The 13509-nt window shown below is 40.1% G+C and overlaps 1 protein-coding gene across 1 annotated transcript in view; it reads left to right on the top strand.

The window, feature by feature from the left end:
• GEN1 (GEN1 Holliday junction 5' flap endonuclease) overlaps window positions 1–11690 on the top strand; it is a 34044-nt gene extending 22354 nt beyond the window's left edge. The window contains exons 8-15 of the mRNA XM_074946800.1: window positions 1987–2137; window positions 2254–2290; window positions 2386–2466; window positions 4456–4586; window positions 6309–6370; window positions 6967–7110; window positions 7388–8772; window positions 10348–11690. Coding sequence (XP_074802901.1) covers window positions 1987–2137; window positions 2254–2290; window positions 2386–2466; window positions 4456–4586; window positions 6309–6370; window positions 6967–7110; window positions 7388–8772; window positions 10348–10404 — 2048 coding nt within the window. The 3' untranslated portion in view covers window positions 10405–11690. The remainder of the gene's footprint in view (window positions 1–1986; window positions 2138–2253; window positions 2291–2385; window positions 2467–4455; window positions 4587–6308; window positions 6371–6966; window positions 7111–7387; window positions 8773–10347) is intronic.
• The last annotated feature ends 1819 nt before the right edge of the window (window positions 11691–13509 follow it).

The following is a 13509-nucleotide window of genomic DNA, read 5'->3' as shown; positions in this document are numbered from 1 at the left end:
CCCCTGGATCACCGACCAGGGGTATTCTAACTGCTACCCAAGATCCATAAACCTGGAAATCCTGGATGCCCCATCATCTCGGGCATTGGCACCCTGACAGAAGGATTGTCTGGCTATGTAGACTCCCTCCTCAGGCCCTACGCTACCAGCACTCCCAGCTATCTTCGAGACACCACTGACTTCCTAAGGAAACTACAATCCATCGGTGATCTTCCTGAAAACACCATCCTAGCCGCTCTGGATGTAGAAGCCCTCTACACCAACATTCCACACAAAGATGGACTACAAGCCATCAGGAACAGTATCCCCGATAATGTCACGGCAAACCTGGTGGCTGAACTTTGTGGCTTTGTCCTCACCCATAACTATTTCACATTTGGGGACAATGTATACCTTCAAATCAGCGGCACTGCTATGGGTACCCGCATGGCCCCACAGTATGCCAACATTTTTATGGCTGACTTAGAACAACGCTTCCTCAGCTCTCGTCCCCTAATACCCCTACTCTACTTGCACTACATTGATGACATCTTCATCATCTGGACCCATGGAAAAGAAGCCCTTGAGGAATTCCACCCTGATTTCAACAATTTCCATCCCACCATCAACCTCAGCCTGGACCAGTCCACACAAGAGATCCACTTCCTGGACACTACTGTGCTAATAAGCGATGGTCACATAAACACCACCCTATACCGGAAACCTACTGACTGCTATTCCTACCTACACACCTCCAGCTTTCATCCAGACCACACCACACGATCCATTGACTACAGCCAAGCTCTACGATACAACGGCATTTGCTCCAACCCCTCAGAGATCTTATAGGTGTTTGTCTCTGTCTATCAAGTGTTCTTACAACTACAATACCCACCTGCTGAAGTGAAGAAACAGATTGACAGAGCCAGAAGAGTACCCAGAAGTTACCTACTACAGGACAGGCCCAACAAAGAAAATAACAGAATGCCACTAGCCATCACCTTCAGCCCCCAACTAAAACCTCTCCAACGCATCATCAAGGATCTACAACCTATCCTGAAGGATGACCCATCACTCTCACAGATCTTGGGAGACAGACCAGTCCTTGCTTACAGACAGCCCCCCAAATACTCACCAGCAACCACACACCACACAACAGAACCACTAACCCAGTAACCTATCCTTGCAACAAAGCCTGTTGCCAAGTGTGCCCACATATCTATTCAGGGGACACCATCATAGGGCCTAATCACATCAGCCACACTATCAGAGGCTCGTTCACCTGCACATCTACCAATGTGATATATGCCATCATGTGCCAGCAATGCCCCTCTGCCATGTACATTGGCCAGACTGGACAGTCTCTACGTAAAAGAATAAATGGACACAAATCAGATGTCAAGAATTATAACATTCAAAAACCAGTCGGAGAACCCTTCAATCTCTTTGGTCACTCAATTACAGACCTAAAAGTGGCAATACTTCAACAAAAAAACTTCAAAAACAGACTCCAACGAGAGACTGCTGAATTGGAATTAATTTGAAAACTGGATACAATTAACTTAGGCTTGAATAAAGACTGGGAGTGGATGTGTCACATTACACAAAGTAAAACTATTTCCCCATGTTTGTTCCCCCCCCCCCCCCCCCGTTCCTCAGACGTTCTTGTCAACTGCTGGAAATGGCCCACCTTGATTATCACTACAAAAGGTTCCCCCTCGCCACCCCACTCTCCTGCTGGTAATAGCTCACCTTACCTGATCACTCTCGTTACAGTGTGTATGGTAACACCCATTGTTTCATGTTCTCTATGTATATAAATCTCCCCACTGTATTTTCCACTGAATGCATCCGATGAAGTGAGCTGTAGCTCACGAAAGCTTATGCTCAAATAAATTTGTTAGTCTCTAAGGTGCCACAAGTACTCCTTTTCTTTCAACTTTATGAAACACTTGTGTAGTTTGGGAAACATGGTTCATCTCGTTCTCTTTCTTCCTTTTTCTGTAGGCTCTTGTAAGGACCATAAGCTCAGTGGATGTAAACTGTATGGAAGTGTTAAGTACTGTGAACCCCATGACTACCCATACTGCTGCCCTTGTGAGTGGCATTGTTCAGAGCGAGCGAAACAGACAAATGCAGTGGAGGACAATATCAGAAAGTAGGAATGTCTTCAAAATGAACTGCTCCTCATTGCTTTCAGGTGCAGGTTGAGCATGCAAGTCCTGCATCACACACATTTCTATCCTATTCCTAATGTGTATGTTTTACTTGCAGAAAAGCTAGAGGTTGTGAGGGCTTTCCATTTTCTGAGGTAACTAAAAAGCCTGCTAAAGGTTCATTTTGAATTAGTGAATTGGATTTTCAGCTAACTTTCTTCTAAGTGTCCTCTTTTTGCTTTATTTCAAGGTTATTGAAGAATTTCTTGTAAACAAAAACAAGCTGGTCAGGATAATGGAGTGCCAGAGGCCAAATTTATTGTCCTTTCAGGTACAGAATGATACGTAGAGAATCCAGCTCTTTGACGTGTTGCATTTGTTAGTATGCAATGCACTTGAGAATATTAATGTTAATTAGTAACTTTTATCAGTGGGAAGAATGAAAGAACCTTGCTACAACCTTAATATACATATTTGTTTGGAAATCTGAAATTAAGGCCTTAGAATAGCTGTAGAAGGGGACAATGTAGTGAGAGAAACAGGAAAACAGGGTCACTCACAACTACTGCAGCTTTAGCTAGATATGAAGTTCCTTTTCACATCCTGTCCTGAATAGTTGAGTTATGGCAGCTGGTCCTCACTTACCAGTTCTGAATTGCCACCTACCAAATTTAAAGGCTTTTCTGGGACAGTCCATCATCCCAAAAATTCAAAGATCTGCCCTGGCATGCTCCCCAGAGGTTATGTGAGTGGATGTAGATTTTTATCAGCCTACAGTGTGCGTGAGAGAGAAAGAGATCAATGTATCATTAACACTGTTTTCCAGTACAATGGGTGAGATCCTCATCTGGTGTAAAACAGCACAGCACAACTGACTTCAGTGTAACTAGTATGACTTACAGTAGTTACAGATCTGGACCATTAATAGATAGCTCTATAGGGGTGAGCAGGATGTAGCTTTCTGCCTAGTGGGAAAGGAGGAGGATGATCTATTAAACGAGAAAATAATGGGGGGCCAGGAAATAGCTGAAAATAACAACCCTACAGAGAGAAGGAAAGCATGCAAGGGAGAGAGCGGGCAGAGAACACATGAGAGAAACTGGACAGAATAAAAGAGAATTTGGTGGCAACTGTCATGGGTTGGTAAAAAGGACACATTGTAATGTCCATTTGCTAATCTGTAGCAAAGAGAGCTGCATCATATATTATTTAAAAAAAAAAAAAAGTGAACCGCTGGTCTCTTCTTTCAAGAAATCTGTTTCGATATTGATGTTATATTTTTCTTCTGAGCATTAGTGCTATAAATGATGCCTTCATTGTGCTGTTGAACTAGGCTGACTACCAGTAGCCTACCAGTGAGAACTCTGCATTTATACATTTAATCAAACTCTAAGATGTGTTTTAGTTGTACTCTTATCAATACAAAAGGACACATAATTGAAATGTATACATGAAATTGTATTTAATCAACACAGTTGAAGAGGTCACCTTACAGTAGAACAGCTTTGTCTAAAAGTCTGTAGATAAAATTTGAGACTGATATTTACAATGCAAAGATTGGTGATGCCATTTAGTGCTAATCACAGAAATACGTCAGCCCTTTATGCCTTGAGTGAGTGATTATGTTCTTGTGCCCAGAAAAGAATTCTCCCAGTTTTATTGTGCGGGGTGATTTCAGTGTCCATTGGGACAATGACTCTTCTAGATTGACTTACAGACTACCCAGCAACATAAATGTGCAATATTATCAAGTGGATTCTTGTGGCATAAAAGAGAACTATCCATCTGAATTTTGTTTTGGGGCTGATGTACAGAAGTTGGAAACTATACCCTTCTTGGTTAGGTCATCTCCAAGGCTAATGTTAAGGCTCACCTTTCCTGGCAGGGCAGAAGATCTGTTTCGATGTTCCACCTTCTCAGACTACTGGCACTGTTTACAAGAATGATGTATAGACAATGGACCACTAATGAGTACTCTAGTGGAATGTGATAAAAATCTGTGGGGGTACATGCATGGGAGAGATACGTTACCAGAATCTGATGAGAAAATTTTTAGCTTTCAATGTGGCCTTCCCATTCCTCCTGCTGCTACTATACAACTGCTCCCTTAATTCTCAGGTGAGCAGGCTGCTATATCTATCCTCTTATGGATGTCCATTATTGTGCCATCTTGCACTGAGAGGTCATTAGTGTCTTACCATAAGGTGGGTATTGAACCGATGTATAAAACATAATAGATATTTAAAGTGTCCATTGAAATAACTGTTAAGGACACTGTAACAACAAAGTAAGAAGGTATTAAGGTTGTGTTTCTTAACAGAGATTTGCTTTTGAGAAGATGGAATGGACCAAACACTATGCATGCAAGAAACTGTTGTCACTGTTGACACGCTATGACATGATCAAAAGAAAGTCTGGTCAGACAGATACAGAGCAACTGCAGGCAATACGGTAACGTAATTTGTGAAGTTTTTGAATTCACTCCATGTTTCTGTTCACTTTTGTTGATGGAGAAAATCTTTTTACTTAGGAAGTAAAATTTACTTCCCCCTTTTACCTCATCCTTGAGTTATATGCTGCCTTTCGAAAAAGGTAAAAGCTTAAAGCAGTGTCACATTTCTGTCATTGCTGCTACACAAAAGTAAAGTGTAAAGTAAAATGTGTACAGAAGTTTCTTTAATGTTAGTTTATAGATCATGATTCTTCACACCCTCACTTTTAGCCATAGTCTCCTCAACTTCAATGGGACTATACATGACATACCACACTATGGGCATGAGTCTTTGCTCATTGAAGTCCATGCACGATCAGGCCTGTGGTCTATAAATCTTAGTGGGTAACAGTTTGCAGCTGGGGAGCTGAAGTTCTTGTCATACCTACTGGCTTTTCTCTTGTTATGGCTAATAGTGAATGGTCTTGCTGTTGAATTCTACTATACTTTCTTGTCAAGAACGAATATCATTATTGTCTAACTCTGTTAAACTTTCAGTTCAGTATTACCATCAAATTCTAGTACCAATTCAGCAAAAAAGGGGATGCAGAGAGGCTGTGCACTGCTTAGATGATATACCCACACACATTGCCAGTATGTACCTGTGACAATCTCATCACCAATCTTGCACCCTCATGGATAGCCAAAGACATCTGATTACCCTTCTCCTTTCCTGCATGGGTGCAAAGCCACTACTGAGCAGAGTTATGCCTACTACATAGCATAGTAATTTCCCCTTCTGCTTCTGTGTAGCACATCCAGTTTCCATATATGCAGGATTAGTGCCTAAAACCTGGTTCAGCACACATTTACCCATTTTTACTTTATTGTGAGTAGTTCCATTGATTTCAGTGGGACTGCTCACAGATGTGAAATAGCACAAGCGGTAAGGTGAGTTTTTGCAGGATCAGTGGTGGTTATTCAGAATTCTGTCCCAAAGAAATATTGGAAGCAGGGACTGAGTGGTTTGTAGGAGTGTTAGTAGAATGTGGAACTTTTTAACCTCTAAGTTGCTGGTTCAAATCAACTTAATTTTGCTATTGGCAATGATCATCTGATGGCTGCTCAGTTGCAACTGTCAGTGTAACAAAAAAACATCGGCAGCATATGTACACACACACACACACACACACACACACACCTAAATAAACTGCACAATGCAGACAAAATGAATATTGCCCCCCAAGCAATATCTCTCTGGCTCAAAACTCTCCAGTCTGAGCAAAGAGACACAAGAAGTGAATGAACTGAGTCACAACTACTGTGTCAGGTCGTCCACATGCTAGGGTTGATGGCAATAGGCAGGGCAGTATGAGGACGTTTTTCAGTATCACTGCCTTTGTATCTCTTTTGAGAAGGGGACTTCACTCTCCAGTGATTCTCATCTGGTACCTGTTTATGACCTCTACGTTCACTAATGGTCTGTTTAAATGTTCAAAGTCAAGAACTGAAGTTTATTATTTACCTGCACCAAAGAAAAAATTACAATCTTAAAAGAAAATCTTTCTGATTTTTAGAATCTGTACTAAATCTACTGATAGAGGAATAGGATTTTTTTCCCTCTGATTAATTTGCATGGATTATAAAATTAAAATTTTGCAATAGGTTTGTGATTTTTCATATTTCTTGCTTTTGCAAAATCACTTAGTGAAGTTGGTACCATGTCTGCTTTTGTTTCACAGGATAGTCAAGACACGTGTTAAAAATGGAATTCCTTGTTTTGAAATTGAATGGCAAAAACCAGGTTGGTGCTGTCTTGTACACGCATGGGTTATTCTGTAATGTAACTAAAAACAGTGGACAAAAATCCCCTTTAAAGGAAGTGGGCAACCAGCAATATGCACAAGTGACCTATAGTACAGATTGGACAACTGTTCTATGTATGTATGCAGAAAACGCACACTTTTAAAATCAAACAGATTGACAGTGCAAACAATGAACCCTTGGTGGGGGAGGAGTTGTCTGTGGCAGTCTTTAGGCGTGTCAGAGCAGCACTTGGTGCACAGTTGGAGGAGAGCAAAGATGCCCCTTACACTGGCTTGGGATCACGACAGCACATTGGACTCCAGTTTTATTTCTTCTTGGCCCCAGCATATCCCCTGTATTATGATGGCACTACTTCAAATGAAAAAATCCCCCAGGATAGGAGAATCTCAACTGCCCGCATCAGACTGGTGCAGAGGGGCCTTAGCATGACCAGGGTCTGGCCTGTAATCTTCTGCTACTGACATTTATATTTGAAAATTGTAGGTAAGGACAAGGAAACTGCATTGTTCTTGCTTTTGGTCCTTTCCCTTTCTCCATGCCCTCAGCCCTAATGTGCCTTTGTTAATTTTCTAGAGCATTATGTTACAGCAGATGATCAGCCCACAGAGTCCTTTGTGGTTACAGTAGAGGAAGAATCTTTGTTTCAGTCTGCCTATCCTGACATAGTTGGTGTCTATAAAGTGGAAAAGTTGGAAGTTTTGGAAAAAAAACAGAGAAGTAAGTTTGAAAGCTGACCAGTGCTTAGCACTCTGTGAGTACTGCCATAACACAAATAATAAAGATATTTTCAGGACTGCATCAGCTCTTCCATAGCTGTTTATACATCATATTCAGTGGAAGATTATGGCTCTAGCAAGATCCCATCTCCTTCTCTCACCCTGCTCTTTTTCATCTGCTAGCACTATAAATTCTGAACAGCTGAGGTTAATTTTTGTTTTTTACTTTGACAGCAAAGAAACACCTGTTGTTATATATGGTCTTTTTGTCTTTTCAGGTAAGAAAAATAAAGAAAAAGAACACTCAAATATCGATGGTAAAGTTGCTGATCTTCTGTCTCTGATGAATTTGCAATCTACATGTGAAAGCTTTCCTGAGCAGAATTGCAAGTCAGATTTAAAAACTTTTCCTGATAATCAAATGCAGCAGAAAATTATCTCCAAATCTAATGATTCCCTTTTAGCTGCAGATTTCTCCACTGTAATTGCGCAGTTACAAAACCCAGTATCTACCCTTCCTCTAACTGCTTCACCCAACTCTCAATATCAGAGTGTTTTAGGTGACTCTCTTACTTCAGCAGCACAGTTTACTCAACTCCCTGAGGCATCATCCTCTTATGTTTCCTGTATGATAGCTGATCTGCAATTGAGTGGCATTGATTGGGAAGGAACCTCCTTCAGCATTTCACCAGCACATGCTGATTCTGCCTGTTGTTCAGTGTCTGAGCTTGGTGCATCTAACAATTGTATAAGCCAACCATGTACACTTCAGCACAAAACAAGAGAAAACACAAAATATTCTGGTGCTACACAATCCGATGATCCTTGCAGCAAAGCAGAGTATTTGGTTCCTATCCCTACTGATCTGGTAGGACAGCTTCAGAAGTTGCCTTTAAGAGAACGAATATTTCTGAAGACATCTGTGCAGAAAGATACTTCACTGTCTCTAAACATAGTGCAACCAAAACCTTTACAGTTGTTGAAACAAATGAAAGAAACATCAATTCCTGAGACTGTTTCCACTTATCCTTCAATTCAATTAAGTGACTCCACAAAGAAAATCAAAATGTTATCAGAAAAATATTTGAGGGTCTCTAGTATACAAAATTACCAGGAACAGTACAAAAAACCTGGCAACCTGCTACAAATGGAGCAAAAACACCCCAAACAAAACTGTTCGAAGTCTGTGGGTTTGAGCAGTCAAGCAGCAGAGCCTTTGCACTCCAAAGATGAATCACTGAAGTTAGCAAAGGCCACAGATAACTGTCACATTAGAAAATTCTGTTCTCAAGCTACTTGGAAAACTTCCATTAAAAAGAGTGTTTGCCATGAGAGACCTTCTTCTAGTGAGGACAGTGATGATGGGAATATGATGGATAAAAATCAGACTTATAGAATTAAACAGCAGAGGCAACCGAATCCAGCTCAGATGAAGGAAAACACCACCAAAGAGAGGGGTAACGGAGGATCAAGTCTTTCAACTAAACGGAGAGAGAAAGCGGCAAATTTAAAAATAACTAGCAATAATTTGTCAATGGAAGTATCTCCAAAACCTGCCTCGGTAGTGGAAGCTAACAGTATTGGGCTTGGGAAACTGTCATTTAAAAGATTAGATTCCTGTTCTTCTCTGCAACGAAGCAAAAATGACGACTCTGATGTATGGGTAGGTAGTCCCCTGCCTCTGTCTGAAAGGCTCAAACTAAGACTCAAAAGCAATTAGTACTTCATAAAAAATACATTATGCTAAACAGTTAACTTGGTGTCTAAAACTCCTACATAGTTCCTCTCCTCATATTTATAGCATTGGTATATGCAAGCTCAAGAGACACTGTGTTGCTAAGTTGACATAGTCCTAATTAATAAAAAGCATTGTGAAGTCCTGCTTACTTGGTACTGAAGTTTGAAATGTAAACTGTCAAAATTATGCAGTCCCTGGAGTACAGCTGACATGCACTGATATCCATTTACAACTGTATAGTGTTTTCTTGCCATAAGCACCATAGCCATGGACATAATATACAACACTGATATTTTATTCCAAAGGAGGTAAGGTTTATTTAATGAAGCATTACCCTTTCGGCTTGTAAAGATAGACTCATAATATAGTTACAGTGTGCTATGCTGCTACCAGGTATCCTCAGCAAGACAAACTGATACAGCTTTTGTGTAACTGAAATTCCCCATTGTGCTCCACTCTCTTGATAGGGTGTTAACTTTAAAACAGGCTTACAAATACTTGGTTACCAGTGGTTTTGAGCATTTTTAAAATAAATGACCAGATAAATTCAGCAGTTGAGCTTGTCCAGCGTGGCTGAATTTATTTGTCTGACATGTCCTGTAATAAACTGCCAGAACACATGCATGTTCCAGAAAAGGATTAATAACCACTTGAATCAGTGCCAGCTGAGTGGACTCAGAGTGAGTATTTTAGGTGCTTTCTATTTCTGTAATTGCTATTGCTAAACTTTTATTTATTTAAATGTAATTGAATTAAATTAATGTTTGTAGCTGGTGGCATTTTTTTTGCTACAAAACAAGAAGCATGAAATCTCTGCAAGATTTGACTTGCCTTTAGGTAATAGCACAGAAGAGGTTAAATTATAGGAAACCTAAAATTAAATTTGTTATTGCAACTTCATTTACAAGCATGACATATTTTAAATCATTGTAAAAGGAGCCTTGAAATTAGACTTAAAACAAAAAAGCAACACAATAGTTCCCGTCCATTAATACAGAGATACAGCTCAATGGGACTACATATCCCAAAATACATACTACTTCCCACAGATCACCAGTGAATTCCCCATTGGCTGTAGGTCAGGGGTTCTCAAACTGGGTGTTATGACCCCTCAAACTGGAGGTTGTGACCCCTTGGGGGTCATGAGGTGGTTACGTGGGGGTCACGAGCTGTCAGCCCATGTAGGGGTCTGGCAATGGGCAGGACTGACAGGCCTGAGCCCCTGTTAAATTAAATTAAATTTAATAGTAAATTAACACACACTCCTATTTTTAATTTGGGGGGGGGGTCACATTCAGAGGCTTGCTGTGTGAAGGGGGTCACAATACAAAAAGTTTGAGAACTGCTGCGGTAGGTGAAGTTATGCATGACTTCATCATAGCTAGCAGTCAATGAAGAAGACTTTTTGATCAAGAAGCAATAATGTCAGGTTTAGAGAATTTGTAGAAATTAGAAGGAGAACCTCTGATCTCAACTAATCAATCCCCTTCCCTCTTGCAGGACAGTTCCCTTCAATATATTTCCCAGGAAAGGGGAGAAATGGCTCCTTTACAGTAATTTTCCATGAGTTCCTCTTCTCCAAAATGAGGGAAATAGTATTTCCTTCCTCACAGGAGTTTGTGAAGGTAAAAATATTTAAGTAGTGTGAGATGTTTAGACACTACAGTAATGGAGGTTATAAGTACATAAAATAGAATTGAAAAGAGACATTTAAACAGAAAACTCAAGATCGGTAACTTTTTAGGAGGGTCAAGCCTTGGTCCAGCCAGGTGGCAAGAGAGAGTGATTAAAACTACATCTGAAAATAATAGCATTTATTCTAGCTACATAAAGGAATGAAGCAAAAGAATCATTAGTATACATATGAAAAGGTGATCATGAAATGCAGTTACTAGAAAATGTGAGTAGGGATCAGTGGTTGACTAGGTCAGGACTACTACATTTTGAGAGACCAATGCTATAGGTAACTTACAGAATTGTCTGTGTGGTTGTCTGTCGTCTTTTTACTTGGTCATGATTTTATCTTTTGAAGGTATTGTTTTTAAAACTGCCCATTGATTTTGGAGACTGAATGAATGTTGGAAGAAGAACTGTACTTTCTTTACCTAGAAAAACAAGAAAGATGCAGCTCCTACTCTTTTGCTTTGATGGAATAAGATTTGGAATTGTTAAGCATTTAAAATTAGTGTCCTCTCCATTTTGTGACCATTTTCCTATTTTTCCCTCTTGGAATATGGGGCCTGATGATTATTAGACATTAGAGGTGTTCTCACAGGATGTTCCACTACAGTCATGAATTTTGCTTGGCCTTTGTAACTGCATAGATGGATGATACCTTGTAAGTATTTTGTCAGGATTCAGATTTGAACCCACTCTTCCTTGGCTGATCGAGGTCAGATATGTAAAGTATATCTATTAAAGATTCCAGCACTGCTGGGAATTAGTGTATTCTTGGAATCCCTGTAAGAGCCACATTCAGTCCTACAGCTCAGGTCCAGGCATGTGAAACAGACAGGAAATATATAATTTCTAATGCCTGATTCATCTCTACTTTTCACAAGCTTTGCACCTGTGTAACTCCATTATCAGGAGCAACTTTGGTGAAGACATACACCAATATGAGAGGAAAATAGTCCTAAGACAGTTCAGCTCACCCTTGCAATGAGTTGGCACAGACCATATAGCCTTGTGCTGGTGAATCTGTTAAGTAAAGCTTGGGACATCTTTCCAATGAAGAAACTCACCTATGTTAGAAATGTTACTTTTCTGTTTTGTCATCTTGCATTAAATATGCTGAATCTAATTAGGAGACTGTTAGGCCAGTAAACCTTTAGTCCTATACTGAATAATGATTGTGGTAGTGCTAGACTTCTAAATAGACATCTAGACATAGAAAATGTTCTTACATATTATTGTATCTAATTGTACCATTTGTACTGAAGACCAAGATATGTGTTTACCTTTATTATGCTTATTATATCTGAATTTTTTTCAAAATGTTCTTTACCTACAAAATGTTGTGGATAAAAGTAATTAAGTGTTTAAAATGTAATTAATTATGTATTGCAAAATATAATTTGTACCAAAACAATCTCTTCATGATTTTAACTTAATGCAGCTCTTTTTTCTATTAAAGTATTAGGTTTTTGATTAATTTCTGTGGAAAATGTAAGTGTTAAACTAGCGAAGAGAAGTTTACACTCTTTACTGTACTTGCAAGAGGGGGAAAAAATCAGAGGATGATACAGTTTAAACAGCTGTATTTAATAGTTCATGTTACAAAATTGTTCTCATGTTTGCACTCGCTTGCTGTCTGGCCCAGTGACTCTCTTTAGTTATTTATCCACAGTGGCACTGCTTCAATGGGAAAGACTGAGGGAGCCCCACATCAGAATACCTCTTAGCTAGTTTTGGCAGAATCTGATTTTATTTTTTATTTATTTATTTATTTATTTTGCAAATTTGACAGATAATATTGATGTTTCTTTTTAACCTTTTTCTCTGATTTGTATCCTTTTTAAATTTTCAGTTTGAGTGAGGCTGCAGGGGGCTCAGTTGGGATATTGAATCCCTGCAGATGCAATGTGCGGGGAAGGCTACACTTGCCAGCTGCTATCAGTGGATGATTTTTTTTCTTAGATTTCACCTGACACAAATAAATCAATGTCTACCAAGGAGTAATGACTTAATTCAAATCCTTCCAAGCCTATCCATAGCCCAATGGCTAGAGCTCTGACCTGCAAGATGACAGATCCCTGTTCAAATCCCTTCTCATCAGCTGGGGGTCTCCCACAGCCCAGGTAAGTACCTTAACCACTGGGCTAAAAGTTATGAGGGAGGTCTTCCTCCCCTTCTCCCTCAGCCTGTTTTGTGTGAACTCACACAATATGTTAGGCTTGTTCTGGGCACAGCTACCAGATCGGGCCCCACACATCAGGTCGGTGTGTGAACACCTATCTTCCCCAGTTTGTGAATCACTTTGAGGCTTAGGCAGGAGTTGGGTGTCTAGATGCCTAGAGTGAGGCAGCAGTGTGCATGCCAAGAGGCAGAAACACAGTTAATGAGGGAACTTTTTACTGCAAAAACTTAGGTGCCAAGTGAGTTTAGGAGCCTACAGGGTTCAGCAGGAGTCTGTGAATCACAGTGAAGCCTAAAACTGGGACTTAGGTACCTCAGTATTATGAATCTAGGCTTGTGTGTGTTTGTTCTAAAGAGCTTTGCCTAATTAGGGCCTAGTTCTGTGCTAAAAACACAAAGGAAGGGGAGACTTGGCCCCTTTTTCTGGAGGGAAGGAAGAAAACCCAGCTGACACTGCTTCTGCATTGAGTAGAGGAAAGCATTAATTGTGCTGTGTGCTACTCTTAGCCCCAGTGCGATGTCCAGATTCCACATCAAGTTTGGTCTTTTATCAGGTGTAATGCTAATGCACTATTTTTCTAAATTCGGTCAAGTCACAGCAGCAGCTCTGTCTAGGCTGCTAACAGAGGTATTTTTCTTAATTGTCTCATGTTTTAATTCATGGCTGGGGCCAATACTCTTTCTTAATGTTTTATTTTTACAGTTCCTAAGCTGTCTGCTTTGCTATCCAGAATAGAGGTAAATAATGGACGCGCAACCCACGTACAAGCTAAAGCAGAAGGGCTTCTGATTTCCTCCCCCCCA

The sequence above is a fragment of the Natator depressus genome, chromosome 3, assembly GCF_965152275.1.
Source record: "Natator depressus isolate rNatDep1 chromosome 3, rNatDep2.hap1, whole genome shotgun sequence".
Classification (NCBI taxonomy): Eukaryota; Metazoa; Chordata; order Testudines; family Cheloniidae; genus Natator; species Natator depressus.
Note: the sequence above shows the minus strand (reverse complement) of the source record. Positions and strands in the feature narration are given on the sequence as shown.